The sequence below is a fragment of the Python bivittatus genome, unplaced genomic scaffold (genome assembly GCF_059951505.1).
Source record: "Python bivittatus isolate LINGU-HERP-01145 unplaced genomic scaffold, Pbiv_v1 ctg000330_np1212, whole genome shotgun sequence".
NCBI lineage: Eukaryota > Metazoa > Chordata > Lepidosauria > Squamata > Pythonidae > Python > Python bivittatus.
The window spans coordinates 30187374-30214831 of record NW_028277058.1 but is presented as its reverse complement, the minus strand read 5'-3'; the positions used below and the strand labels follow the sequence as shown (position 1 = coordinate 30214831).

Genomic DNA, 27458 nt, shown 5'->3' with positions numbered 1-27458 from the left:
TACTCATTTCTAATAAACAATTTGGAATACATTATAAAACACTTTTTAATATACAAATTGCACTTTTTTGATTCACAAGTATGCAGGTGTTATATTTCTGCTACTAAGAAGTTACTAATGTACGATTTTGATTGTTCTATAGCCTGGCAAGGGCAAAAACTGTCAAATTTTTCTTGGCAGGGTTCCAGTGCTTTTAACTGTTGCATCAGACCCAACAGTTAATCAGACAAAGATTTTCCTGACATGGAGATGAAATGGTTAAAAAAAATCAGACAGGTGTTAAGGACAGGGATAATACAAGGAATGAGTTGGCAACCATAACAAGATTCAAGTACATTTTTTCTCCTGCAGAGGATTCCCTAGCAGACATTATTTCATTTCAAATACTTTAATGCTGCAACCATGATTAACAAAAATAAATAGAAATGACTTTATACTGGGTATGTAAGAAGGTAACTTGACTTCTACCATGATTTCCAATATCTCTTTTGAGAACCTGGATAGGATAGGATAGGACTTTGCTATTCCTCCAGGTAGGAAATTGCATTTGCTCCAACTACATATGCCTTATTTTAAGGAAGCAATGTATGGATTTCTTCCTTTCTGTCTGGGCTAAGCTGAAAAATAGGCTGAGGAGAAATGAGTAAGAATGAGGTCTACAGTCTCAAACCTTTACTGTAAATTGCTTCAGGGCAAATAACATGCATCTAATTATAGCTACGGAGGCAGCTTTCTGTACAAGTGCAACAGCAATACCATACTTTTTATGATTGGTTTCACAGTATTTTCTCTTTAGGCTGGATGTTAAGAGAAAGAAATAGGGAGAAGGCAAATATGTTGTGATCATGTTAAAAAAACCCAGGCTGTTTTCTGCTGCAGTCTTAAAATGGAGTAGAGAAGAATCTTATGATGTGTTAAGTGCACAAAATATTCCAGCAGCAGCAGCAGCAGCAGCAAATCCTATTGTGATAAAAAATATATTCCTTTGACAATTTAAAAAGTAGTATATATTCAGACTTCTCTCTGCTTCTACTAGCAGATCCCATCCCATAAAACCTGTAGGTGTTTCTGTGTTGGTGTGGATATTTGCAGGAAATAAGCCAAAATACCAGGAGAAACTTGCACACAATAGTATGAAATTAGCTATTCCTAATACAGTGGTACCTCTACTTACGAACTTAATCCGTTCCGTGACTCTGATCGCAAGTCGAGTTGGTCGCAAGTCGAAGTAAATTTTCCCATAAGGTTCAATGTAATTACCGTTAATCCGTTCCAGGGTCCGCGGACCACACATCAGGGGTGGAAAAACGGTCACTGACCGCGTCAGGGGCGGAAAAACAGCCGCGGACCACGCAGCGGGGCGGAAAAAATGGCCGCGGACCACGTGTCAGGGGCGGAAAAATGGCCGTGGACCACGTGGAACGGGTGGAAAATGGCCACGGACCACGTGGAACGGGCGGGAAATGGCCGCGGACCACGTGGAACGGGCAGAAAAATGGCTGTGGACCATGTGGAACGGGCGGAAAATGGCCACAGACCACGTGGAACGGGTGAAAAAATGGCCACAGACCACGTGGAACGGGCGGGAAATGGCTGTGGACCACGTGGAACGGGCGGGAAATGGCCACGGACCATGTAGCATGGGCGGAAAAATGGCCGCGGACCACGTGGAATGGGCGGAAAAATGGCTGCAGACCACGTGGAACGGGCGGAAAATGGCTCGTAAGTCGAGGCGAATTCGTAAGTAGAGGTAAATTTTTGGGGCCGGAGCTGATCGTATCTCGAAAATTTCATAAGTAGGGGCGTTCATAAGTAGAGGTACCACTGTATTAGCAAAGCTGGATATCAGTGTGAAATGGTGTACTAATTATGCAGCAACAGAATTCAAAGTGGAAATTTGCTTATGAGGGTGCTTCTTCTTTCAACTGCTAGGCTACATTATACATTTTGATTTGGGGATTTCTTTTTAATAGACTGTCAAAGCTACCCACATATTTTGAGTGCTATTTATAGTTTTCCCAACAGATTATATGTTTTATTATTGGTGTGTATCCTATTAATAAGACATGTTCTATGAAAAAAAAAAAAAAACAGGATTGGAAGACCTGCTTAGATGGCCCTGTTGCCAAGGGGGATATTTTTATTCTCCCTCCCTTATGGTTTGTATCTTGGTTTTTATGATATTTATTAATGTGTTTTTAATATTTTTATGTTGTTCTTACATTTGTTTTTTTATCTGATTGCTGTATGCTGCCCAGAGTCTCTTTGGGTGAGATGGGCAGGTATATACTGTAAATTTGCTACATACATACATAAATAAGATACATGATATCAATTCTATTCTTCCCTAATGTACATCACTTTACTGCTGGCAGTTATTTGAATTGTGATGACAAATAGAAGCTCCTATAGAACTATTTCTAGGCTTCTAACTTGAAAACTATTCATGTTTCAATGGGGCAAGAAATGAGTAGAAACTCCCAGGAAATTTTTATTTACCAAGATCACTTTAAATGTCTTTTGCTTGTCAGAAGTTAACTCATTTTATAATAACAATGTGGAAAAGCATCATTTGGTTTTCTGATTTTGTGCAAAAATCTAAAATTATGAATAAACTAGAGCTCATAGTATCCCAAACAGAGAGAAATGACAATATATACTTCTTAACAAATAGAACAAATAGTCATTGAACTAATCAGGTTTATCCAAGATAGGATCTGACACTATTTATGTTGATTGCACTCTTTTCTTTTTGCATCACATATATTTGTGTGTGTGTATGCATTATGCAGTATACTACGGAATACAGAAATATACAGAAACATCACTATATAGCTCCTAAAAATAATTAAAAATAATTCTGAAAGGGAATGAAGGATCAGGTTATAGTGCACATGTTGCATATAGTCAATATTTATGTTTCATTCCATAGAAAGAGAAGATATATTCTTCCTTCTGAAATTGTCTTCCCACAGTGGTAAAGGCAAAGATTTTGTCTGCTCATGATAAAGGGTCTCATGCTGAGGTCAATGTGATGATCCAGAAAGTACTGAAATCTACAAAACTTAAGATTTTCCGAGGAAAACGGATTCTTTACCCAGAATCATGGACTAATAGAGGTTGCACTTGCCCAATACTTAATCCTGGTAGGTATTTATTCTGAAGAGCACAGTTATTTCATTAATTCTTAATTATATATCATTCATTGTATGAATCATACACATAGGTAAATACATGATTGCATGTACTTGTTTGTATATTCTGTAAATTTAATTTTGTTCCACATGCCAGAAAAAAGCATGCTTCAGAAGATGAAACTGCCCACACTGCCTATACTATTAAAGCAATTTAATATGATACTAGGCAATTCCTTCACCGCTTACCAATTATAACATGTACTAACTGCTTTTGTCAGAGTGGATCTTCTACAAAATTATTTCCCCAACGAAGTTTAATTTGAACCTGCAAAATAGTCAGGTAATTTAATTTTTCAGAGAAACAAAAGAAACTTCCACTACAGCTGCTTTAATTAACAAAGCATTATGTCTTTTCCATGTAATTGTCCTGAAGCCATATACAATTAACAAAACAAACATTACAACATACCAATACAATTATAATACATTTGAAAGAGTTAAAATAAGAACATAACTTATTTATTTGGTAAAGAGTCAAGTTAATAGTACACAAATTTGGTTTTGCCCTACTGATATAAGATGTTTCATCTCCCAAAAAAGAGAAACAGGGCAAAGTTCAATTAAGCAGGCCACATAGACATCGTTTAAAGAATGTTGGTCTTAAACTATGATAGACCTTCACTCAGGTCTTTATTTAATCATAAATACATTGGGAAATCTTAGTTCAGTCTCAGTCTCTCAGCCTTATCTGTTGTGATAGTGATGTAAAAAGATATCTGAGAGGGACATATCTCTCAGAGTTTCTTGGAGAAAGGGTAGAGTACATATACAATGAATAAAATAATCTGAACAGAGTTTATTAGGAAATCGACGAATAAATTATAAAGCAAGTTTTTTAAAAAGGTCTAGAAAATACTTGTAGCTTTGAAGAATAGGAAGACATCTTCTTTTATGTTCACAGTACATTTTTGACATAACAGCAATGGTTTTGTAAAGCATAATTAAATAGCAAAAATTGCTGTCTTATGGGGAAAATGCACCATATTTTATTTCAAAGGAGATATTATAAATATATCTCTTGTAAATGACAGTTGCTATAATGTTGACATCATCGTGGAAATATCATGCAAACAGCAATAACAAAAAATATACTAACTGGCAACCAAGAATTGTATTAGTTACATTAAACATGATAAAACTCCTCATGTACTCTATTTCTCTTGTATATATCAACTTCACAAATAATTTTTTATCCTTCATGATAAGTAATATCCATCCAATATATGTTAAGCACTAAATCAATAAGATATACTGTATGCCTATTTCATCTGCAGGTTTGAAATATCTTGTGGCTGGATATGAAGATGTTCACACAAGCAGACTGATAGTCAATATGAAAAGCTTTGTTCACCAGTGGAAATCAGCTCTGGAGAAAAAGATCTTACAGATTTTTAAAAATTGTAGCTGAAAGTACAAACAGGCATTTATTTATACATAAAATGTAAAACTTTATAAACAACCTCTGAGATTAAAACTGGAATGTAAGGGAATAGTGCCAAATGTAGTGTAAAAAGAATTTTAATTCATAGCCCATTCACCCTGATTCAAAACACCTCATTTCAGATTGCAGAACCAGTTTGGAGCTCCCTTACACAGCCCGAGTTTTCTATGCAATTAGATGAAAAGTATAAACTAGATGTAACAATCAACAAGTGAGATAATAGGGTATACATCCACTCCTGCATTTCTGCATCTCTGCCCTTTCCATTTTATCAACAACCCTCAATTTGGTGCAGTCAAAGAATCTTGTGAACAGAATTTCCTCACAGGTCTTTTCTGGACCACTCTACTTAGAAAGCCCATAAATTTAGTAGAATTTGCCTTACCATCACTTCCTTAAAGTCCTCATAATCAATACAGATTTATTGTGCAATTTAAATGTTTTATTTGTCCCACACAGAAATGTATGGCTAAGACTCAAAACAACTGAGTTATTTAAAAGTTGAAACTTTCATTTTCTTCTTTGAAGTATGTATATACACTTGTGATGGATAAAGCAATTGCTGTTATTCATACTGGTGTAATGAGCATGATTAATTGAATGCTACACTAGTGTACTGCAATCATAAAGGAGAATTTGGTTAGGTTTATATTCAGGTTTCTGTGGATACAAATAAAAATTACCAATATATTAATGGTCAAACTCTACTGGAAAGCAAATAGACTTGAGACCTGACTTGGTTTAATCCCACTGAAATCAGTGGACCAAGTTAGTAATGACCAATTTAATTTTCATTGATTTTAGTGACACTAAACTGTAACTAGCTTACTTTGTATCCAGTTCATAAATCTGTAATGTCATGATAAGTAATTAGGATATGACTTTCCCAACTGATATCCAAAAGATAATATAAGGATTATAAAAGCAGTTCATAGGATCTCCACTGAAGTACAAAATAGTGCTGACTCAAATTTTTCAGTCAGTTAAATCAATGCATTGTGTTTTGGGGGTGGTGAGGGGTGTTGTTGCAATCATGAGCACTTGAGACAACAAATGAAAACAGAATCTGTTCTTTTACCAGAATTTTGGCTTCAAGTATTTCATGCATAAAGCACTTTATTGCCTGCCCCCCTCCAGTGCGAGCATTCTAATATTGGGGAACAGGGACAGCACAGGGGAAAGGATGTAGGAACAGAATCATGCCAAACCTACTAGGATAATAGCTTTCCTTAAGACATAGCAAAAGCCATTCAGAAAAGCTAAAGATAAATTGTGGAAAACAACGTATTTACAGTGCCGCAACTTCAAAATAATAATTTGATTCTCTTGATACCAGCTATGATAAGACTTCATAAACATCAAAACAAGAATAATGAAAGTTCTGCTTGTTAAAATGTGATGAACTTGTCGATCATTATGCTGGACTTAGTGTCTGGTTTTGTAATATTTAAACTGTTTTCTTAAATTGTCATTTTCTGTTTCTACTTGGAGTGCATACTTTTCCAAAATTGCATACATTTATATATCAAGAATTTCATCACTATTGTCTACACTGTTCTGTTAACACAAAACACTAGCACAAAAATATCCTATTTATATGAACATACATAAAATAAAGGAATAGGCGTAATACAGTGTCAATAAAACAGTCATCCATGGCTCATCTGTTATTTTTATTGTGATCTACTGTGGTCCTATGGATTCACAAAATGATACTGTGTTTAATTTTTTTCTATCATATATATAATAAATATGTTACAATTCTAAAAATTGTGCACAATGTGTTTTTGCAAATTATATCCTGTCAAAACCTAAAATGTAAAATAATTGGAAACCAGTAAATTTTCTGGGACTTGGAAAGTTGGAACATTGGTCACTAGGGTATATGGGATTCTTTCCACACATGACGTTTACATGCAGACATACACCCACTAACAGACCAGCCTCACTGAGACCCACAGAGCTCACTCCAAGATATATGGATGCAGGACCGCAGCCTTATTTCCATTATGGAACTAAATGCCAAGCATTGTGGGTTCCTGTGTGAAATTGCCTGTAAGATATGAGGAATAGCGACACATTTCTCAGCAAATAATTGCTACTCTGTGGTCATTTAGATTATCTTTCAAATTTTAATGAAGCCTCTGAACTAGCAAGAAATAACTTCATGAAATTATTTGCAGCAACTTTATTCCTTTTGTGAAGGGTTGGTTTGCTCGCCTGTAAGTTGCAATGAAGTGAATGATGTTTGCCAATTACACCTGACCCCTCAAAATAGCCTTACCACCTCTCATTTGAATGACTGAATTTGGTTATGTATATTGGTCTTGCAATGTAAGTACTGTAATGATAATTCCACTTACAATTTCTACATTTTCAGTGTGCTCAACAGTAGAAAAATATAACAAATTCTTAATTTTATATGCTCAAATAAACATAACAAAACTAATAGTGCCAAACTCCATTCACAATACCTATAGAGGAGGAAAGAGTCCTTTTAAATAAAACAAGAAAAGATACGCTCGTCTTTCCAGGACTGAAACGCAAAGACATCAAACTCTTATTTAAAAGATGAGGAGCTTACCAACATTTTTGGTGTGAAAAAAGACATTTCTCCTGCCTCTGTATTCTATGAATCACCTGATCATTTGCTATTGGGATACAGTATACACAATGTCAGTTGTTTCTTGTTGATCAATAGGTGCACAATCGAAAATAAGCTGTTATGAGCCATTCCAAGCATATCTGAAGTCATGGAACATACCTAATATATGTCATATAATTGTATATGTGCATACATCTATTACAAATTGAGATAGTAATAATTTAAAACCTGATTGTCCAGTTTTAATGAGAAATTCACCTACTGCTAACCGATCTAGATATAATAACTAATTTATTGGAAAAAGGGAATACAGGAGAACAGGAAGAGGCAACAATTATACATATAGAATTCTGCCTAAGATCAATACAGTTGGCCCAGCTACTTAATTACCAATAACCTATTTGAATAAGACTTGTTAGGCATGTCAAATCATGGGTGAACCTATGATGGCTAAATATGACATTTCAAATAATGTATGCACAATTGACACAGAATATTCAATATGCCAAGAACTTTACAAACTTGGCCACTTTTCACAGAATACTACTCACTAAATTGTTTATTATGAGTCAACTGCTTGGGTAATAAGGAATTTGATTTTTTTCTAATAAACCATATATATTACGGAATAATTTTAAAGGGAGACTCGATGATGTGAAGGCAATGTCTACCTCTTCACACACCCATCAATTTCCTTTGAAAGTGTTCTGGTCATTTTCCAAGTTAGTTGTTAAACTCTAGCAGAGTGGGGAAAAGGCCATATTCTTTGCCAGTACAATTATGTTGTTAGTATAGACCAGCCTTCTCCAGCCTGGTGTCTAAGAAGCAGTTCTACTCTTAGAAATTAGCAAAGGAAACTTCACCAATTGTGGCTAGTAAACTACTACTGGAATTTGAATAAAACTATGGTTGCTCAGTAGGGAAGTGCTTCAATCTTAAGTCTTTTATCCTGCATTGAAAATTACATGAACAAGGTTGTATTTTTACTATAATTACTTCAGAGGACTACATCTTCCTGTTACTGAAAATGATAGAACATCTAGTACTACCCAAGTGTCTAAATGGAGAGCTAGCATGCCATAAATAACCAGTAATTTTGGAACAAATACACAGTTATTTTTAGATATTCAGGGCTTCCATCAAATACAGTCAAGTGATTTTTTTAGAACTACTCTCTACCTTAAAGATCAGACTTCTTCTTAGCACATTGAAGAGACAGTTTATTGATAAGCAACCACTTTTGAGTGCTACTCAAGGTTTCTGTATTTTCATGTTGATTTTTTCAGTGACAGGTCTGAAATCTAACCTTGCAGAAAGGTCAATTACTTTCTCACAATTCAGTAAGAAAAATATTTATGACTGTTCTTTATTAATCCAGGGGAGGGAAGAGCCACAGAAAGAAAAACAAGTCAGAAAAATATTTCTGGAAATATTCTATATATAGAAAAACTTCAAGACATGCTAAAATATTAGTATACTGTGATCTACTACTCACAGCAAAAGATTAGAAATTAAAATATTTCGTATGCCATGATTTTGAAGCTAAGTTTAGTATGTTGCTACTGTAATAGAAATGATATGGTCTTGCTACGTCAAACATAGTTAGTTGCAAAATACTGTCTCCTGCCTACTTTGCTTTCCATTTCTCTTATGCTTTCTCATGAGTCAAAGGCTACATGGTAAATACTGGTAAAGGATTATACACCTATCCTTTACCAGTATTTTATTGCAATAATTCCCAATGTTGATTCTTTTTAGTGAACACTGAAAAAGCGGAATGACTTCTTTGCTAAGACTGAGAAAGTCAGCCTATGCACACATTTCTAGTACCCACTGATTTACTATCTTTTTTAGTTTGCTTGCTTATATAGCACTCTTCTGTCAATTCACTCAGGGCAGTTCTTAATTTAAGATAATGGCTTGCAATTAAATATAGATAATATGCAAAACTGAAAAGAAAATAAATAGCTTCCCAATTCACATGACCATTTTTCAAAGAAATAAGATGTCTATGTGTGTTTCTGTCTATATACAGTAATCTACCTATCTATCACATATTGTAATCAAGGAGACTATTAATTTGGCATCTTTAAAATATATATTTATATATATGGTATGGCTTTAAATGTATAATTTTTGATAATGGTAAAAAATATATTTTCATATGTACCAGCTGTGATTTGTTTTAATGCTATTATTTATCTGAGACTGACTCTCTTGACAGTGCCTCTTATGTAAATTTAAGTATCACTGTACACTCCATATAACTCACTTGTCTTCTAGTCTGGCATATTAACTGGATAAATACAATTTAACTCTTAGAATGATATGAAATTGATAGGGAATGATAAGGAATTTGCTTTAATAGATTATTATTCACATAACCTGAAAAAAACAATGGCCAGAAACAAATACCTTGAAAAAGCATTTTGTATACCCTATTAGCCCTGTTAGTATTCATCTAAATGTGTGAGGACTGAAAATGTGTCGCAATCTGGGAGTAGGGCTTGAAGATCGCCTGATCTATTTTGTAGAAAGATCCTCACCTTGGTAAATATTCTAATATGACTTATATCTGCCTTGGGAGCAGGTAAATTACCCAAACACATTCCTTCTTTTGGTATTACTTAGGAAACCTGTCCTATCCGATTTATTGCACTCTGAAGCTATTCACTCAAGAGCTAATAAATCTCGATTGAAGATAATAATTCTAATAATTCTTTTATGAGCCCCTTGTTCTACTCCAAATGCCCTTCTCCAGGAGAATTAGGATACCCTCTGAAGCTGCCTGAATGAGAATTTGCTGCCCAAAATACTGGCTGAAACCTTTCTTTTGGGATGAGTTTCTGGCTCAGTTGACATTTGATAGTAAGCTTGTTTCTGTGGGGGAAAATTATCAAGTATTTTTCCTTTTGTTGCCTTTCTGCTCCATTTTTATTTTATTTTATTTATTTGCTATACAGTCACAGACATAAAAGAACAATTAAAAAGCAAAAAAGTTTTTAAAAAGTTTATATAGATCACATAAAAGCTATTGACAAAAACTTTGTCAAAGCTATTGACAAAGGCTAAAAGAGTAAGGAAAGAGGAGAAAGGGTTATGTGGGAATGGTCAGAGTAGATTAGCTGGAGTTGGACCAAAACCATTCATGTCAAACCAACAATGCATACAAAGACAATATAAAAACCATAACCCCTTAAAATAATACAGTACAAGTGGGGGAAAAAAGATACTTAAAGAACTAAGGCACCACATAACAATTCCATAAAACACATACATATGTTGGGCTGCCCTAACATCCTGGCCCTAACACTTGAGGGGAAAGCCAGGTTTTAATAGCCTTCTAGAATGCCAAGAAGATTGTTTTTCTGGTTTTTAGAGCAAAAAGGTTAGAGATAGGGTTAGGGACAACCAATTAGATATAGCAAGCGTTCTCTTATGTGAGCCCAGCTGGCAGAAAAACATTTGTGAGAACCAGTTGGAATGAAAATATGTTTGATTCTCTTGTCTTATGCATCCATTTCACTCAAATAGCAAACTTCATTTCTAATTCTACATGTGATTTGAGTAGATGAAGATTTGTAGAAAGCCACCTCCACTAGATCTTCAGAAGACTAGTATTTCTCAATAAGTATTCCAAGAATACACGTAACATTAGATTGTCAAATCAGATTTTTCAGTTTTGACATATGAAAAGTGAAGAAATTTATGTAGCATCCCTGAAACAACAGTAAATCTGGCTCTTGGCCCCAAAAGACTCTTACTTTCACTGCTGGTACTTCAGATGATCCTAATATTGACAACTTGGAGAGCTCTGGACTTAAGGGGTACATTTGCATCTACATTAAAAAAATAATTTGGCTTCTTGTGCTTAATGTGCAACATTCTCTTCTGACAAGCTAATTGTAATTTTCCACCTCGTGCTCTGCAGGAGGTATGGAACATGTCCACAGTGCCATGGAATTTGCATTTAAAGAATTAATAAAAATTCCTCACTGGTCAAAAAGCTTCAATGAACATTATGACCTTGACATTTTTACCACCTCGTTTCTCTGCAGTCAATCAAACAGACCCAACACATTTTTTCCCCCAAACTATGCAAATACCACTGCTTTCTTTAACTATGCGGTTCCTCTACTTTACTCCTTCAAAGATCTCAGAGTTTTCATTTCAACTTTTTGTTAGGAGACTTTCTAAGGACCACCATACAAAGCAAAATCATTCTCTCTTGAGTAAATAATATGCTGATGATTTTTAAGAAGTAGCATACTGACAATTACTAGATGTTATTCAGTTAGTCCCTGGGCAAATAACAGCAAATCACACACTAAAAAACAAAATACCAAACAAAATAAATTAGCACGATACTCTCCATTCTGAAGTCAAGCCAGTGAATCACAGTCTAGCGAGGCATATTTTTATTGAAGCATTTCACAGCTATAGGCCTGGGTGCCATTGTCATTTGTATGAATGATAAACAAGAATATCTTCTTGGTTACTTTTAAATGGTTATGGGAAAAGAAAGACTCTGAAGCATTCATTTGGAATTCAAACTAGTTCAAAAATAGCAGTGTAAGTCATGGCTTTGGAAATACTTGTATAATTGTTCTGCTACTACTGTCATTGTTTGTATGAGATTGTGGAAATGTTCTTGACCATGTTGGATGGGTTTTGACTAGAGCTATATAGGAATATGATGAGTAATGTAAATTGGTAGCTGTTATTATGGGCTGTTAAATGAGTAAAAGTGACAGAGGATTTTTCCCCCTTCAGGATAGCTCAGTCCAGCCAGTTGACTCTTTGACCAGTTACTAGATATTTTTAAAAGGAAAGAGTAAAGACTGTAGTTTTGCTGGAACATAATGATTCAATCATTTGTAATGTAATTTATAGTATAACATTACAAAATATATAAATTTATTGAAGATGATGTACTGAGAAGGTAAAATATATTTTACAGCAGCTGAAGCTATTAGAGGTTCTGAAACACTGTACAGTAGTTTCATAGGAATGAAAGGAATGAGGTCTAAAGGTTTTAGTGCATTTTGAATTGGAAACCTTTTAAAGTGCATTCTTGTACAAGAATTGTAGGCTATAATGAGATAATGGGGTTACTTCTTCCCATGATTTTGAAAACAAAACATGCACTATAACATTGTCTTGTTTTTCATTTACATTTTAAAACAAACTGTTTTTGATTGAAACAATGCTACTTGTCTTCTTCCCATACCTCTTAATGTTACTGGGTACATTTTGAAAAAGCAAACAGCAAGTGTTGGTGGCCCAATCCGCTGGAAACTTTTCTTGCAGCACAAGCAGCAGAATGGGGACAAATGGTTAACCTCCTGTTTGACCATAATAACACTGGGTGAGCTCAACTATAGCTATACCACATTCTCCCCAGATTCCCACATGGCTGAAGAATACAGGACCAAGAAGGTTTAAAATTTCTGAAGCCTCTTTTCATCAGAATTAACAAGGTGATACACAATCTGAATGGACAAGTTCAATTACTAAAGATATAGAAGAAATTACATGACTAAAATTATTTAGGCATGTTTCCTGTCCAGATTTCTAGGAATATATTTTTAATTTCCCTGTCAATCCAGGAAACCTTACAAGAATGTTGTATTAATTTCACCCTTTATGCCAGCAAAGAATTACATGTCAGTGTAAAATTCAACATCTGTTTAATAGTCTCATGATTATAGGATGCTTGGTTATATACATTATATAAATTATATAAATATATTTAAATTAATTATAAATATATAATTATATATATTTATAATTATAATTATATATATGCTTGTTATATCCTATTTTAGAAATAAAACTCTTATTTAAATGGAATTCAGAGCAACATCATCTATTCAAGGTTTGTCTAATCGATGCCCAGTATAAAGAGTATTAAGAAGGGAGCAGAAGGGGCTTCCTCAATCTGAAGCTCTCCAACTGTTTTGTGTTTAATTATAATTCCCATCAAAGATCAGTAATAAAAGCTGAACTATAAGGGGATGCAGAGAATTCTTGTCCATATGCAGGGGGGCACCCGACTGCAAATAGTATAATCTACTATTCTTTCTATTTGTACAGAAAAAAGACTAGTTCTGAACAATTAGGTAGAAGATTCTAGGGAAAAAAAGCACAGCTCCTTTACTTCTGTGGGAACGTTTTACAGATTATTCTCCAGGAAGAAAAAAGTCAGAGGGAAAAAGTTCTAACTAATTATACCAATCCTGTCCTTCCTGCATCACTGGGAAGACTTCATGCTGCATGTCTGGGAAAGGCCCTGCTGTTGCCGAGACATAACAGAGAGTCGAGCTTCAACACACCCTTCCACAAAATACTGCTCTTTCAATAGGTTATTTATAGAGATTGTACCAAGCAACTTAAGCAGCAATAAGTTACTGAGTTTGCTTGGTTCAGCAAAGATCTTTAAATTAGACTTCACACACAAAAAATAATAAGGTCTTTTCTTTATTCCTTTATTCAACAACAGGGCAGCAAGGGCAGAGCAGCTTAAAAGGCCCATTCATGTGAATGGAACTAGTGCTTTGAGTCAACTATTTACACATTGTAAATGTATTTCATTCAAATTAACACAGTTATTACATAGTATGGATGCAAACCAAGTATCTGGATGTTGCCTGAAAATGATTAAAAATGAGCAGATGGAACATTATCTTCATACTTGTTTTGGGGCACTGAAAAAAAAATCAGGAAAAAGCATTATATAGTTTTTCCAAGAGGAAAATAAAAAGATTCTGCATCTTCTGTCATCAGTCCCAAATTGCTGAATGTCTTATTTCCACAAATTTTGCATTTTGCAGGTTTTCTAATTTTTTTCTTCCATATGGCTAAATAGGGTCATTATAACTAATTACTACAGTTCAACCTTTAAATATGATTCAGAGAAGTCTATATCATTTCCCTCTTTAAAATGAAACCAAAAAGCCAACAAGTTTTCAGTGGTTTGTAATAAATGTAATTTCTGAAAAAAAAAATCTTTAAAAGGCAAGAAGCAAGTGGAAAAAATCTTGTCTTCTTAGAAGTAGGCTTATCCAGTGTACCTTTGTGTAGGATTGCAACTTTTGTATTTCTGTTATACTGTAAACCACCTTGTAAGAGCTATTCTTCAAATGGTTGCCTATAACTTTATAAATAGAAATGCTACAATGAAAGAATAGATATGTAAGGATAATTTACAAGTTAACTCAGAGTGAAGTTACAGTTCTCCTCCTGCCTGCTGTTCTCTGTATACTTTCAAAATCTTTCCTTTCCAATACAGCAGATGTCTGGAGTGCATGGAAACGGCTTTCTTCTCTTTCCATTAGCGGAAATCAGTTCTACTAACAGAAACATGCCACTGAATCCTGCTCAGTTTATCTTAATTAAAAAAAAAAAACTGTCTCACTACCTAATAAACCACATTTAAATACAGAAGTAGTTTATTTTTCTCCTGCCATTTTCTTAATCATCTATGAATCTGGAAAGGTAAACATCCTGAAAATACTTCCTCATTTTTTAAAAAGTGTGTTAGCAATGAAATATATTGTGGTAAAGGACTGGAATTTCTCCTTCAAATATGATGCCTTAAGGTTATTTATATTTAGCATACAATTGCAAGCAGTAGCATGTTTAAGGTAGAAAGATCTATGTAATGAAAACAGATGTAGGTGCACACTAGTAAATAATTTTAAAAGTTTAGCTGAAGCTTAAAACATTTTAAAAATATTTCTGCAATAGTGACATTCTCTGAAATGAATTACTTTTAACTGTAACACACTGAAATTATACATTAATGAAGTGTGTAAAGAAAGACTGTTAGTCAACTAAACTATCAAAAGGTTATTCCATTTTCATCAATCTGCGTACAGTGGGGCAAAAAAGTATTTAGTCAGCCACCAATTGTGCAAGTTCTCCCACTTAAAAAGATGAGAGAGGCCTGTAATTTTCATCGTAGGTATACCTCAACTATGAGAGACAAAATGGGAAAAAAAATCCAGAAAATCACATTGTCTGATTTTTAAAGAATTTATTTGCAAATCATGGTGGAAAATAAGTATTTGGTCAATATCCAAAGTTCATCTCAATACTTTGTTATATATCCTTTGTTGGCAATGACAGAGGTCAAACGTTTTCTGTAAGTCTTCACAAGGTTTTCACACACTGTTGCTGGTATTTTGGCCCATTCCTCCATGCAGATCTCCTCTAGAGCAGTGATGTTTTGGGGCTGTCGCTGGGCAACACGGACGTTCAACTCCCTCCAAAGGTTTTCCATGGGGTTGAGATCTGGAGACTGGCTAGGCCACTCCAGGACCTTGAAATGCTTCTTACGAAGCCACTCCTTCGTTGCCCAGGCGGTGTGTTTGGGATCATTGTCATGCTGAAAGACCCAGCCACGTTTCATCTTCAATGCCCTTGCTGATGGAAGGAGGTGTTCACTCAAAATCTCACAATACATGGCCCCATTCATTCTTTCCTTTACACGGATCAGTCGTCCTGGTCCCTTTGCAGAAAAACAGCCCCAAAGCATGATGTTTCCACCCCCATGCTTCACAGTAGGTATGGTGTTCTTTGGATGCAACTCAGCATTCTCTCTCCTCCAAACATGACGAGTTGAGTTTAGACCAAAACGTTCTACTTTGGTTTCATCTGACCATATGACATTCTCCCAATCCTCTTCTGGATCATTCAAATGCTCTCTAGCAAACTTCAGATGGGCCCGGACATGTACTGGCTTAAGCAGGGGGACACATCTGGCACTGCAGGATTTGAGTCCCTGGCAGTGTAGCATGTTACTGATGGTAACCTTTGTTCCTTTGGTCCCAGCTCTCTGCAGGTCATTCACTAGGTCCCCCCGTGTGGTTCTGGGATTTTTGCTCACCGTTCTTGTGATCTTTTTGACCCCACGGGGTGAGATCTTGCATGGAGCCCCAGATCAAGGGAGATTATCAGTGGTCTTGTATGCCTTCCATTTTCTAATTATTGCTCCCACAGTTGATTTCTTCACACCAAGCTGCTTGCCTATTGCAGATTCAGTCTTCCCAGACTGGTGCAGGTCTACAATTTTGTTTCTGGTGTCCTTCAACAGCTCTTGGCCATAGTGGAGTTTGGAATGTGACTGTTTGATGTTGTGGACAGGTGTCTTTTATACTGATAACAAGGTCAAACAGGTGCCATTACTACAGGTAACGAGTGGAGGACCGAGGAGCCTCTTAAAGAAGTAGTTACAGGTCTGTGAGAGCCAGACATCTTGCTTGTTTGTAGGTGACCAAATACTTATTTTCCACCATGATTTGCAAATAAATTCTTTAAAAATCAGACAATGTGATTTTCTGGATTTTTTTCCTCATTTTGTCTCTCATAGTTGAGGTATACCTATGATGAAAATTACAGGCCTCTCTCATCTTTTTAAGTGGGAGAACTTGCACAATTGGTGGCTGACTGAATACTTTTTTGCCCCACTGTATGTATATTTCATATTTTACAGTGCCCCAAAGGATAATTTATTTCAAAGATAGATAACATTTTAATACAATTTCATTGGTAGAATGTCCATCGTTGTTGTGAAACTTTAGAACCAAAGCTGAATTTTTGGAATTTGCATTATTTTGCTGAGCTGTTTTAATTTATATTGTTTAATGGTAGCTTCAAATCACATTTTGGAGTTGAAACTATGCCTCTTCAAACTAGCAAAGCTGAACACTGTAGTAGGATGTGGCTTGTCCCTTTCTGCTAATTGATAAGAAATGGGGAGACTGCAAGGGGTTGAAGGTCTACAGAAGTCACAGCAAGCAAGCACAAGAGGCAGGTGGTGAAGAGGATACTTAGGAAGATGAAATTTGCTACTCTCAGGACATTTCTTGGTTGCCCTAGCATGGGGAAGATGAGCTTCTTAAGTGAGCTGACCTAAGTCATTGGTAAAGTCATAAATGGTCACTGAAGAACAGAAGATAAAAAGCAGACAAAATAAGGAGCCATTCATTAAGCCTAAGACAGAAAAAGGTGTGATTGGCAGTCTGGACATAAAAGATAAAAAGATCACTGTTTAAGGCAAGAGTCCAGCAGGTCTTCCATCACTGATATATTCCAGATCCATGTCCACCCTCTCAGTTTCTTGTCTCCTGCACCTGCCTTTGCAACCCATTCATCTGGATTCTAGTTGAGATTGGCTCCCTAACTGGAACCTGCATCTTGATAATTTGCCTGAACTTTGATAAATGAAATTCTTTTTCCAGAGACTGTTTTATTTATTCATTGACAGTAAATTCAGCTCACTGCACCAAAATAACTTGCTTGCTTGCTGCTTGTGAAAAACAATCTGAATTCATTCTTAGCTTTGGTCACCATTGTGCTACAAAAAGGGGAAGTAGTAGTGAGGAAACTTTCCACAGTCTAATAGGTGTGTGCTGTTTTATTTGCCACTGGAAGAATGGATGCATATGAAGGACAGTGTCTAACTCAGAAACCAAAAGTTAATTTAAAGTGGCTTCGGTCAAACACACGGATAAATGAACATTGTAAGCTGGGAGTCTTCCTAATGGCAAATTATTTTTGCAAAGCATTCCATAATAAGTAGACTTAAAAGTTTATTAGGCAGTCTAGAGATCAGGAGTTCAGAGGCTAAGGGAATGAACAAGTCTATTACTGATTAATCTTAATCTGAATCATGTGAAACTTAATTGACTAATCTTAATATGAATCATAGCACCCTCAGTTTTTTATCACAGTAAGTCCAAGCCACATTTAAAGTGCTGTATTACTGAATGGAGAGCCATTCAGTAGTTTGGTCTATAATTAAGCTGCTGGACTAGAAGTGGGGAGACCTGATTTATAGTCCTATTTAGGCATGGAAGCCAACTTTGGGTCAATCACACTCTCTCAGCCCTAGGAAAAGGCTAGTGATAGTGATTTTTTACAAATATTTTTGAGGTTTTTTGCTCTGGCTTTGGGGTAGAAGAATAAAGAAGTGGGACAGAAACAGCCTCTTTTGTAGCAGCTAGAAAGATGCAAAAATGGCTACCATCCTTCCCTATGTGCTAGAATGCATGGTGGTGAGTCTGATGAGTGGCAAAGGGGATACCTAGATCAACTGTGTTATGGAAACAGGGTCAATGTGTCATATGATTCCAGCAGGCTGTAATTTCAGTCAAAGTATCTAAGGTTAGCTGTTGGGTAACTCACCGATCCATGCCTTCTTTGGCCCCCCGGATACAGAAGAAATGATTAAAATTAGGTTAAACATCTCTTCCAGCCACATCACTTTCCCAAGTAGCTCTGACTCCAATTAGCCTATGGATTTATTGATAAACTGTTTAAACTCAATAAATCTTGAGCAACCAGACAAGAATGGTTGTTCCTGAGATGACATGACTACAGTGTCTTCACTACTTAGTTTGAAAAAATTTAAAATGTGGAGAAAACCAGAGCTGGGGCCAAATCCAAAGTCTGGCAACACTTCGTTCTTTTGTTTGCTTGATGCCCAACTCAGTTCATCACTGTTTGACATTGTCATTGTGTCATTGCCATTTTAAATCTGATCCCCAGACTCCTTCTCCCAAGGATTTTCCCATTCCCTCCAAAAGATAATTACCATGGATGCCACAGTTCTGTCTGAACTTCCTACCACAGTCTAGCCAGCTGGGAAGTTCCAATTCCTTCTGCCAAGGACTTTACCCTTCAGTGCTGCCCTAAAAAAAGCAGGAACAAAGTGCCCTTGCGCCAAGTTCAGAACTTAACCTTGTGCCAGTCTTGAAGTACAATGTATAGCTATGCAACTATGTGGTCTTGCATTTGGAATGGTTTTAATGAAAAATTAAATATTATTTAATTTATTTATTATTTATTTAATTATTATTTATATATATTTATATATTATTTAATTAATATTTATTTAAATATTATTATTTATTATTTATTAATAGATTTATTATTTAATTAATATTATTAAACAAAAAACCAATCTATATATAAAAAGGAATTTATGGTAAAAGAGGGAATACAGGAAAAGAAGAGATAATCACCTATAGATAAATGAATGAATGAATGAATGAATGAATGAATGAATGAATGAATAAATAAATAAATAAATAAAATCAACAATCAGCCTCGCTGAATCTAGTTATTTGCATAAGATCTTAGGTTTCAATACATGTTCAGAGTTCAGGTAGAGAGCTCATGGGCCTCCTGTTTCGGTGGCATTAGGCAGCACCTTAGTTTTATAGAATGCAGAGAATAATTGAAAGCTGGCATGTCTGGAGAGAGAGAGGGAAGGAGGGAGGGAGGGGGAGAGAGAGAGAGAGAGAGAATTGCTTTGCCCAGTCAAGCAAAATGCTCCATCTCTGATGTCATGGGTCTAGCAAACAAATCAGAAAATATATTTAGCAGGTAGAATCACTTTTCTCACAATCTGGTTGAATGATAAAAGTACAGGCTATTTTTCATATTTCTGGCATTATATATAAAGCATGATAAGGGAGAAGAGTGGAGGTTTTTTGGAAGACAAAAGTTGACTTCCATCTATTAAGGAATCTTAACTTACTAAATGCTTTGGAATAGCATTTTTGTACCTTATCAAAACTAGGGTTGGTCCCAGATGGGTTTAGTGAACAAACCTCACATCTTAGTATTTTATTAATGTTTTGCTACAGAGACAGCTGCCTTTGAAATTCACCGTTAATTAAATGGTTTGGGTTCACACATAATTTTAAGCCAAATACCATATTTATACAAATGACAGCTGCTGGTATCAGTTATGTTAAGTCCAACCAAACTATATTATGCAGGGACGTGTTATAGCAGATTGAATGTTTGTCTGAACTGGGAAAACAAATATATTGCCCAGCCTTTAAGTTCTTCATTAATTAGCTTGAGGCAAATAAATTGTCTCTAAACACAGGGACCCACAGAGGGGTGTGTCAAAAGAGTTAAGATGGTGGTTGCAACTCTGCATTCAAAGACCTGCCCATTTTGTATATGTGAATGTCAATGCGGTTGTGACTATCATCTTGACTTTTTTGACACTTACACATGGATGCCCCTGATCTAAACTTAACCTATTATAATTTTGTTTTAATCAAGCCACTTTAGAATACAGATAAAATAAAATACAATCCTTTTTCTCTGAAATAATGGAGCATGAAAACTACAGTGTGGTATTTTCATAAAAAATTCAAATAAAATGAAATTATGTAAAGCAATATACCTACAAAGACCTTTAAGTTGGTGTACATCCTTTCAACAAATTAATATGCACTGACTGTACTTTGTAGTGATAATTTTATTATAGACTGATTTTCAATTATTTTTAGCTGTCTTGAGAGCCTTGTTCATTGAAAGGCAGAAACAAATTAAAAATATATATTAGATTTCTGAAGCCAATGTTTTCTTCCAAATTTTTGTTATTAACAGAAGCTCAAAACTCAAATATATTTAACCATTTTAATGACATCCCAAAATAATAAAAATGACATTATCAAGAGAATTAACATTGATAAACCTATAGAAAAACAATCATTTGAGTAAGCAAAAGTTATCCTGGAGTGCCATCTTCTGGTCAAAGGCCATCAAGATTTCTACGATTAGCTCAGCCAATGTAATTTGAATTTTGCAGGGCAGATGCTAAACCAGTATTAGTAACTACCTAGTTCCTACTGGTTTATTTATTATTTATTCACTTAAGATTGTTATGTGCAGCCTTGTTTAAAGAAACTTTTTAAAAAATCAAAAAAGCTAACACAAACAAGGATGCTACACATATCCCTATCAAACAGACTCTAATACTAAAAAATCCTTTCCAGAGAAAGATTTGACACAGACCTTAATGCACAGATAGGTTTAGTAGCATCAGTGTTACCACGCTCTTGAAATTATAATAAATCCAGTTCATCACCACATCTGCCTTAAACTTTCCATACATTTTCAATGAAGGGGAATGCACCCATCAAAAACAATAGTAACTCAGTTACAGAATGATTGGCCGGCATTGTCGTAGTTGAGGGAATGAGTTGCAATTCAGATTCGTATCTCTTAATCAGTTCTTTTCCAGCCAGGAGCAGCATGGGAGATATGCGCTGTAACACTGAAATAGGAGTACTGAACAGATTTTTACCCTTACTTCTGTAGCCTACCAGTCCCAGTTTACAGCTAAGAAGACAAATGTATGTTTAATATACATGCAGGCATTTGGTTTGGCCTTACATTAACACAGTGATGCTATTAATAGTAGTAGTAGTAATAGTAGAAATAGTAGTAGCAACAGTAACATTGTTAGTCTGTCTTCTAGACCACATTGCAATCAAAGAGGTGAACAATAAAAGTAAAACAACACTTAAACTAGTGGAAATCAGTTAAACTAGCTCATTCTGAAAATACGTGGTTGAAGATGAATGTTATATCTCCCTTCCTAAAAGGCAGGGGATATAGCATTCTATAGCTTCAGAGATGCAAACCTTGGGAGCAATATAGAAAACTCTCTCTTGTGGACCCAATAAATGGACCTTGGAAAGTGAAAGCAGTCATAAGAGGGTATCTTCTGCTGCTCCTAGTGCAAGGCAAAATTGTATTATGATAACTGGTTCTTCAAATAGACTTTAAGCATTTTAAAGCTTTAGAGATTGATATCAATACCTAAAATTATGTCTGGAAAACAACCAGTGGTATCTTTTAGCACTAGCCTCTGGTATTGCATGCTGCTTCACAGTCAAGCTGTTGCATTTTCTATCAACTGAAGTTTCTGGATTCTTCTTAAGTGTGGCTCCATATAAAACCCATACTTCTAACTAAGGCATGGTGACTGCCACCAGATGTGATGGCTGAAGAACAGGCACAGGCAGCAGATGTAGATGTAGTACACCTTTGCTGTTACTGTAACACATGGGAATCCAGACAGCCTACAGATTGCACACTAGTTCTTTCAGGGGAAGTGCAATTCCATCCAATCCCAAAGGCCAGTTTCTTGGTGCAGCTTCTAAGTATGGATTGGATCTAAGCAATCATATATAGAATGATCGGGGAAAGAAACAAACCAGATCTTAACATCATCATATTAATTTTCTTCCATTACTAGGCACCTGAATCCTGGAATGCTTAGACTGTATTGTTTGAATGGTCATTAACTGTAAATATCACATTATAGGATATTATTTCAGGTGCACAAGAAATGGAAAAAAGTTTTTGCTGAATCCCCATCACTCGTGTTGTGGATCCTGTGAAAACAGCTTTGGGCTGCATACGTATTAGAAGATAAAGCAGATTAAATTTTGTCTATGGAGTAATTATTCATTTCCCAAGAATTTTAATAACATTTTGAGAACATATAGGCTTCATTTTAAGATTATCTACATATGCTGTCAGCAATCCCCCATCAGATTGCTGATGGCTTCAGCTTTGTTTTTCTTGCCAGACTGGCTGATTACTTACCTCTTGATAAAGGACTAGGTGCTCAGCTTTTGGTTGTCATTTCTAAAAGCAGTCAAATTTCTAGTCAAACATTTGAATAATATTCAAGACAATTAATCTCTGTTACAGTTATTATCTTTAAAGAACTTTAGGAAGCTATATTGTATCAGTAGAGTGGGTTTTAAAAGTAAAATTTCCTTCAGGTCAAGCTCACTTCCTGATGACTTTATGAACACGCCCATGTGGTCTTCATTCATTCATTCATTCATTCATTCATTCATTCATTCATTCATTCATTCATACACAGATACATGCTATTGTTTTGTGGGATAAGCAACATTACGCAAAGTGCAGAAAGAATAAAAAACTAAACCAAATACATTATGGCATGATATAGCAACCAACAAACACAAAGAACATATACCTAAATCTAGTTCACACTAACATCATTCACTATCATTCTTTGAATCTTTCAGTCCTTGCTGCCACCATATCCATACTTGGCTTCATACAAGTTTGTTCTTCATATAAGTTTATTCTTTAAACTTTTCACTTCTCTCTTTTTGAGGATCTTACCAATTCCATCTAATCATGACTTTCTCAGTCTTGCACTGCCCCTTGACCTATTCATTCTTCTCTATACATTTGTTATGCAATAAATATACATTTATTCATTCTTTCCGTATGACCAAACTACATCAATATACTTATTTCATACTGATCACTCATTTTTTCTGGTTTTATCATATCTATCTATCTATCTATCTCCATCCATCCATCTAAAGTACAAGTATATATACTGTATGTATGTATGTACGTACAGTGGGGCAAAAAAGTATTTAGTCAGCCACCAATTGTGCAAGTTCTCCCACTTAAAAAGATGAGAGAGGCCTGTAATTTTCATCATAGGTATACCTCAACTATGAGACACAAAATGGGGGAAAAAATCCAGAAAATCACATTGTCTGATTTTTAAAGAATTTATTTGCAAATCATGGTGGAAAATAAGTATTTGGTCAATATCCAAAGTTCATCTCAATACTTTGTTATATATCCTTTGTTGGCAATGACAGAGGTCAAACGTTTTCTGTAAGTCTTCACAAGGTTTTCATACACTGTTGCTGGTATTTTGGCCCATTCCTCCATGCAGATCTCCTCTAGAGCAGTGATGTTTTGGGGCTGTCGCTGGGCAACACAGACGTTCAACTCCCTCCAAAGCTTTTCCATGGGGTTGAGATCTGGAGATTGGCTAGACCACTCCAGGACCTTGAAATGCTTCTTACGAAGCCACTCCTTCGTTGCCTGGGGAGTGTGCTTGGGATCATTGTCATGCTGAAAGACCCAGCCACGTTTCATCTTCAATGCCCTTGCTGATGCAAGGAGGTGTTCACTCAAAATCTCACAATACATGGCCCCATTCATTCTTTCCTTTACACGGATCAGTCGTCCTGGTCCCTTTGCAGAAAAACAGCCCCAAAGCATGATGTTTCCACCCCCATGCTTCACAGTAGGTATGGTGTTCTTTGGATGCAACTCAGCATTCTCTCTCCTCCAAACATGACGAGTTGAGTTTAGACCAAAACGTTCTACTTTGGTTTCATCTGACCAAATGACATTCTCCCAATCCTCTTCTGGATCATCCAAATGCTCTCTAGCAAGCTTCAGATGGGCCCAGACATGTACTGGCTTAAGCAGGGGGACACATCTGGCACTGCAGGATTTGAGTCTCTGGCAGCATAATGTGTTACTGATGGTAGCCTTTGTTACTTTGGTCCCAGCTCTCTGCAGGTCATTCACTAGGTCCCCCCATGTGGTTCTGAGATTTTTGCTCACCGTTCTTGTGATCATTTTGACCCCACGGGGTGAGATCTTGCGTGGAGCCCCAGATCAAGGGAGATTATCAGTGGTCTTGTATGTCTTCCATTTTCTAATTATTGCTCCCACAGTTGATTTCTTCACACCAAGCTGCTTGCCTATTGCAGATTCAGTCTTCCCAGACTGGTGCAGGTCTACAATTTTGTTTCTGGTGTCCTTCGACAGCTCTTGGCCATAGTGAAGTTTAGAGTGTGACTGTTTGAGGTTGTGGACAGGTGTCTTTTATACTGATAACAAGGTCAAACAGGTGCCATTACTACAGGTAACGAGTGGAGGACAGAGGAGCCTCTTAAAGAAGTAGTTACAGGTCTGTGAGAGCCAGACATCTTGCTTGTTTGTAGGTGACCAAATACTTATTTTCCACCATGATTTGCAAATAAATTCTTTAAAAATCAGACAATGTGATTTTCTGGATTTTTTTTCTCATTTTGTCTCTCATAGTTGAGATATACCTATGATGAAAATTATGGGCCTCTCTCATCTTTTTAAGTGGGAGAACTTGCACAATTGGTGGCTGACTAAATACTTTTTTGCCCCACTGTATGTAAGAATGTATGTGTCAGGACCTGCGCAAGCTATTATTCAAAGCCAGTAGAAAGCATGTTAGGAATGTAGAATAGTGATGTATAGTTGGTAGGGTTAAATGTTAGTTAAAGATAAGACTATGATTTGTATAACCGCTTGCTGGTACCTGCCATAAAAGTCAGGAGGAGGGGGGAAATAAAACAACAAGAGCCAGGTGCAACTGTTATCTTGGTTGGAGGCGCCAACAAGGTCAAGCGGCCATGAGACCCGGGAACAGGCGCGAAGAAATTCAAGCGGGAACAGTAGGGGGGGGGGAAGGGGGTTAAAAGGAAAGCTTTAGGCTAGGGAAAATCAGACTCAACAACCTATAGTGTGCTGTATGCTGCTTCTCAATAAAGAAATCCTTGATGGAACCAAATAGTCTCCAGAGGGTTTACTGAACTTGGGAATTGAGTGTGCAGTATGTATATATGTATGTATGTGTATATGTGTGTGTGTGTCTGTCTATCTATCTAAAGTACAAGTAGTCCTCATTAGCAACAGCCTTGGACAGTGATCATTTGCAGTTACGATGGTGATCAAAAAGTAACTTTGCAACCAATGCCCACATTTATGACCTTCGTAGCATCTCTCTCGGCCATGTGTTCACCATTACAGTCAGTTAGTATAGGCTGTCCTTTGCCTGACTTGTTTTTTTTTTCTTTTTCTCCCCTCACAGAGAGGAGAGATTGCCTAAACAAGCTATCTCTTCCTCAGCTGCTTTTCTCTGCAGCACAGCAGGTCCCTAAAAAGTGCTTAGGACTCAGCTCTGCGACCATAATTAGTTGGCAGCTGCTGCCTGAAATTGACTAGAGCTTAATTAGTTTCACACTAAAGCCTTTCTTTTGCCAGGTAAGCAGCTAGCAGTGCTAGTGCATTCCTTTTGATGTGTATTCCCTGCTTACTCTCATGTAATCCCTTCCTCCCCAATGAATGTAAATACAAGCATCAATTATCTTCTTGCTAATTATCCCAGGACCAGGGTGGGGGAGTGAGGAAAAAGGGTTGAGATTTGCTCTTTTACCCAGCTTCTTCATGAGTTGAGTTCCAGAAACCTTCCCCGTTGTTTGGCCTCTCCTGCCTGTTTTGGGTCATATCCTTCTGACGCCATACAGCAAAGTAAATCTGAGGTAAAATCGTAAGCACAGTCATGGTCACATGATTTCACTTAGTGACCGGTTTGCTTAAAGACCAAGTTGCTGGTCCCTGTATCCCATTTGTGCTGCATTCAAGTTATTTGTATGTTTCTTCTGACATATCCAGTTCTAACTTCCGCATAAAAAATAAAATATGTTCCTGTACATAGCCATTTTCACTTCTTTTGACAAACATTTACTGCTCACGAGAGATCATACAATACCCAATACTTCTCTACCAGCATTTGTGTGTCTTAACATTTTTTTTAGATTTTAGATTTTTTTATCCTGCCTTTATTATTTTTATAAATAACTCCAGGTGGTGAACATACCTAATATTCCTTCCTCCTCCTATTTTCCCCACAACAACAACTCTGTGACATGAGTTGGGCTGAGAGTGAGTGACTGGCCCATAGTCACCCACTCAGCTTTTTTTTAAGGCAGGACTAGAACTCACAGTCTCCTGCTTTCTAGCCTGATACCTCAACCACTAGATCAAACTGGATCTATTTCTCTATTTTCCCATCTTTAGTAAACATTCTACCAAGTTATATAAATTCATCTACTCTATTTTTTCATCATTTCAGCATGTAAACATTAATGATCAGATCCATACTCCTCATTGCATTATACAATTTAATATTGGTTGCAAATTATTCTCAGACAAAAAAACCAGTATCATCTGTATACAAAAATACAAGCATTCATGTCCCACCCCACAGTGCCCCTCTAATGCCACCAAAAGCATTTTTATACATCACAAACCATCTAATTTATCATCATGCGTACTTTTCTTCCATCTTAAAACTCTTCAACTCCATCTTCAATGCCATATTTACACAAAATATTTCATTACTTTTTCCTTAAACCAATAAACATACAATAAACTTTTCTCACATTATACATTTCTCAATGTCTTACTGAACAACAAAGCACTAGTCTGCATAGACCTGGCTCAGCATAAAGTCATATCTCACTTATCAAATTTTGCTGTTACTTCTTGCCCTTTCTATGAGAATTTTGCCACACACTTTCCCAAGCACACTTAGCAAACTAAGCTACTTATTATTTTTTTCCTTTACAAGAGGAAATAATTATGTCATTCTTCCACTAAGTAGGCCCAGATTCACTTCTCTTGTTACACTCTCTATATCTGTAGCCTTGCAATTTTTTCAACATTATCACAGCATTTTTTCTTGGACATTAACATTTATAGATTTATTCATTTTTGCTTT

The 27458-nt window shown here is 36.1% G+C and overlaps 1 protein-coding gene and 1 long non-coding RNA gene across 4 annotated transcripts in view; one reads left to right on the top strand and one right to left on the bottom strand.

The window, feature by feature from the left end:
• The window catches only part of NTN4 (netrin 4), a 50648-nt gene extending 37577 nt beyond the window's left edge, over window positions 1-13071 (top strand). Inside the window, exons 8-9 of one of the 3 annotated variants that reach the window (XM_088141899.1) lie at window positions 2976-3146; window positions 4472-13071. In XM_088141899.1, coding sequence (XP_087998025.1) covers window positions 2976-3146; window positions 4472-4605 — 305 coding nt within the window. In that variant the 3' untranslated portion in view covers window positions 4606-13071. Of the gene's footprint in view, window positions 1-2932; window positions 3147-4471 lie in introns of those variants that run through there. The other 2 variants (XM_007424625.4, XM_025164370.2) reach the window with 2 other exon arrangements.
• LOC148215934 (uncharacterized) overlaps window positions 1-27458 on the bottom strand; it is a 62482-nt gene that overhangs the window by 32734 nt on the left and 2290 nt on the right. The window lies entirely within an intron of this gene.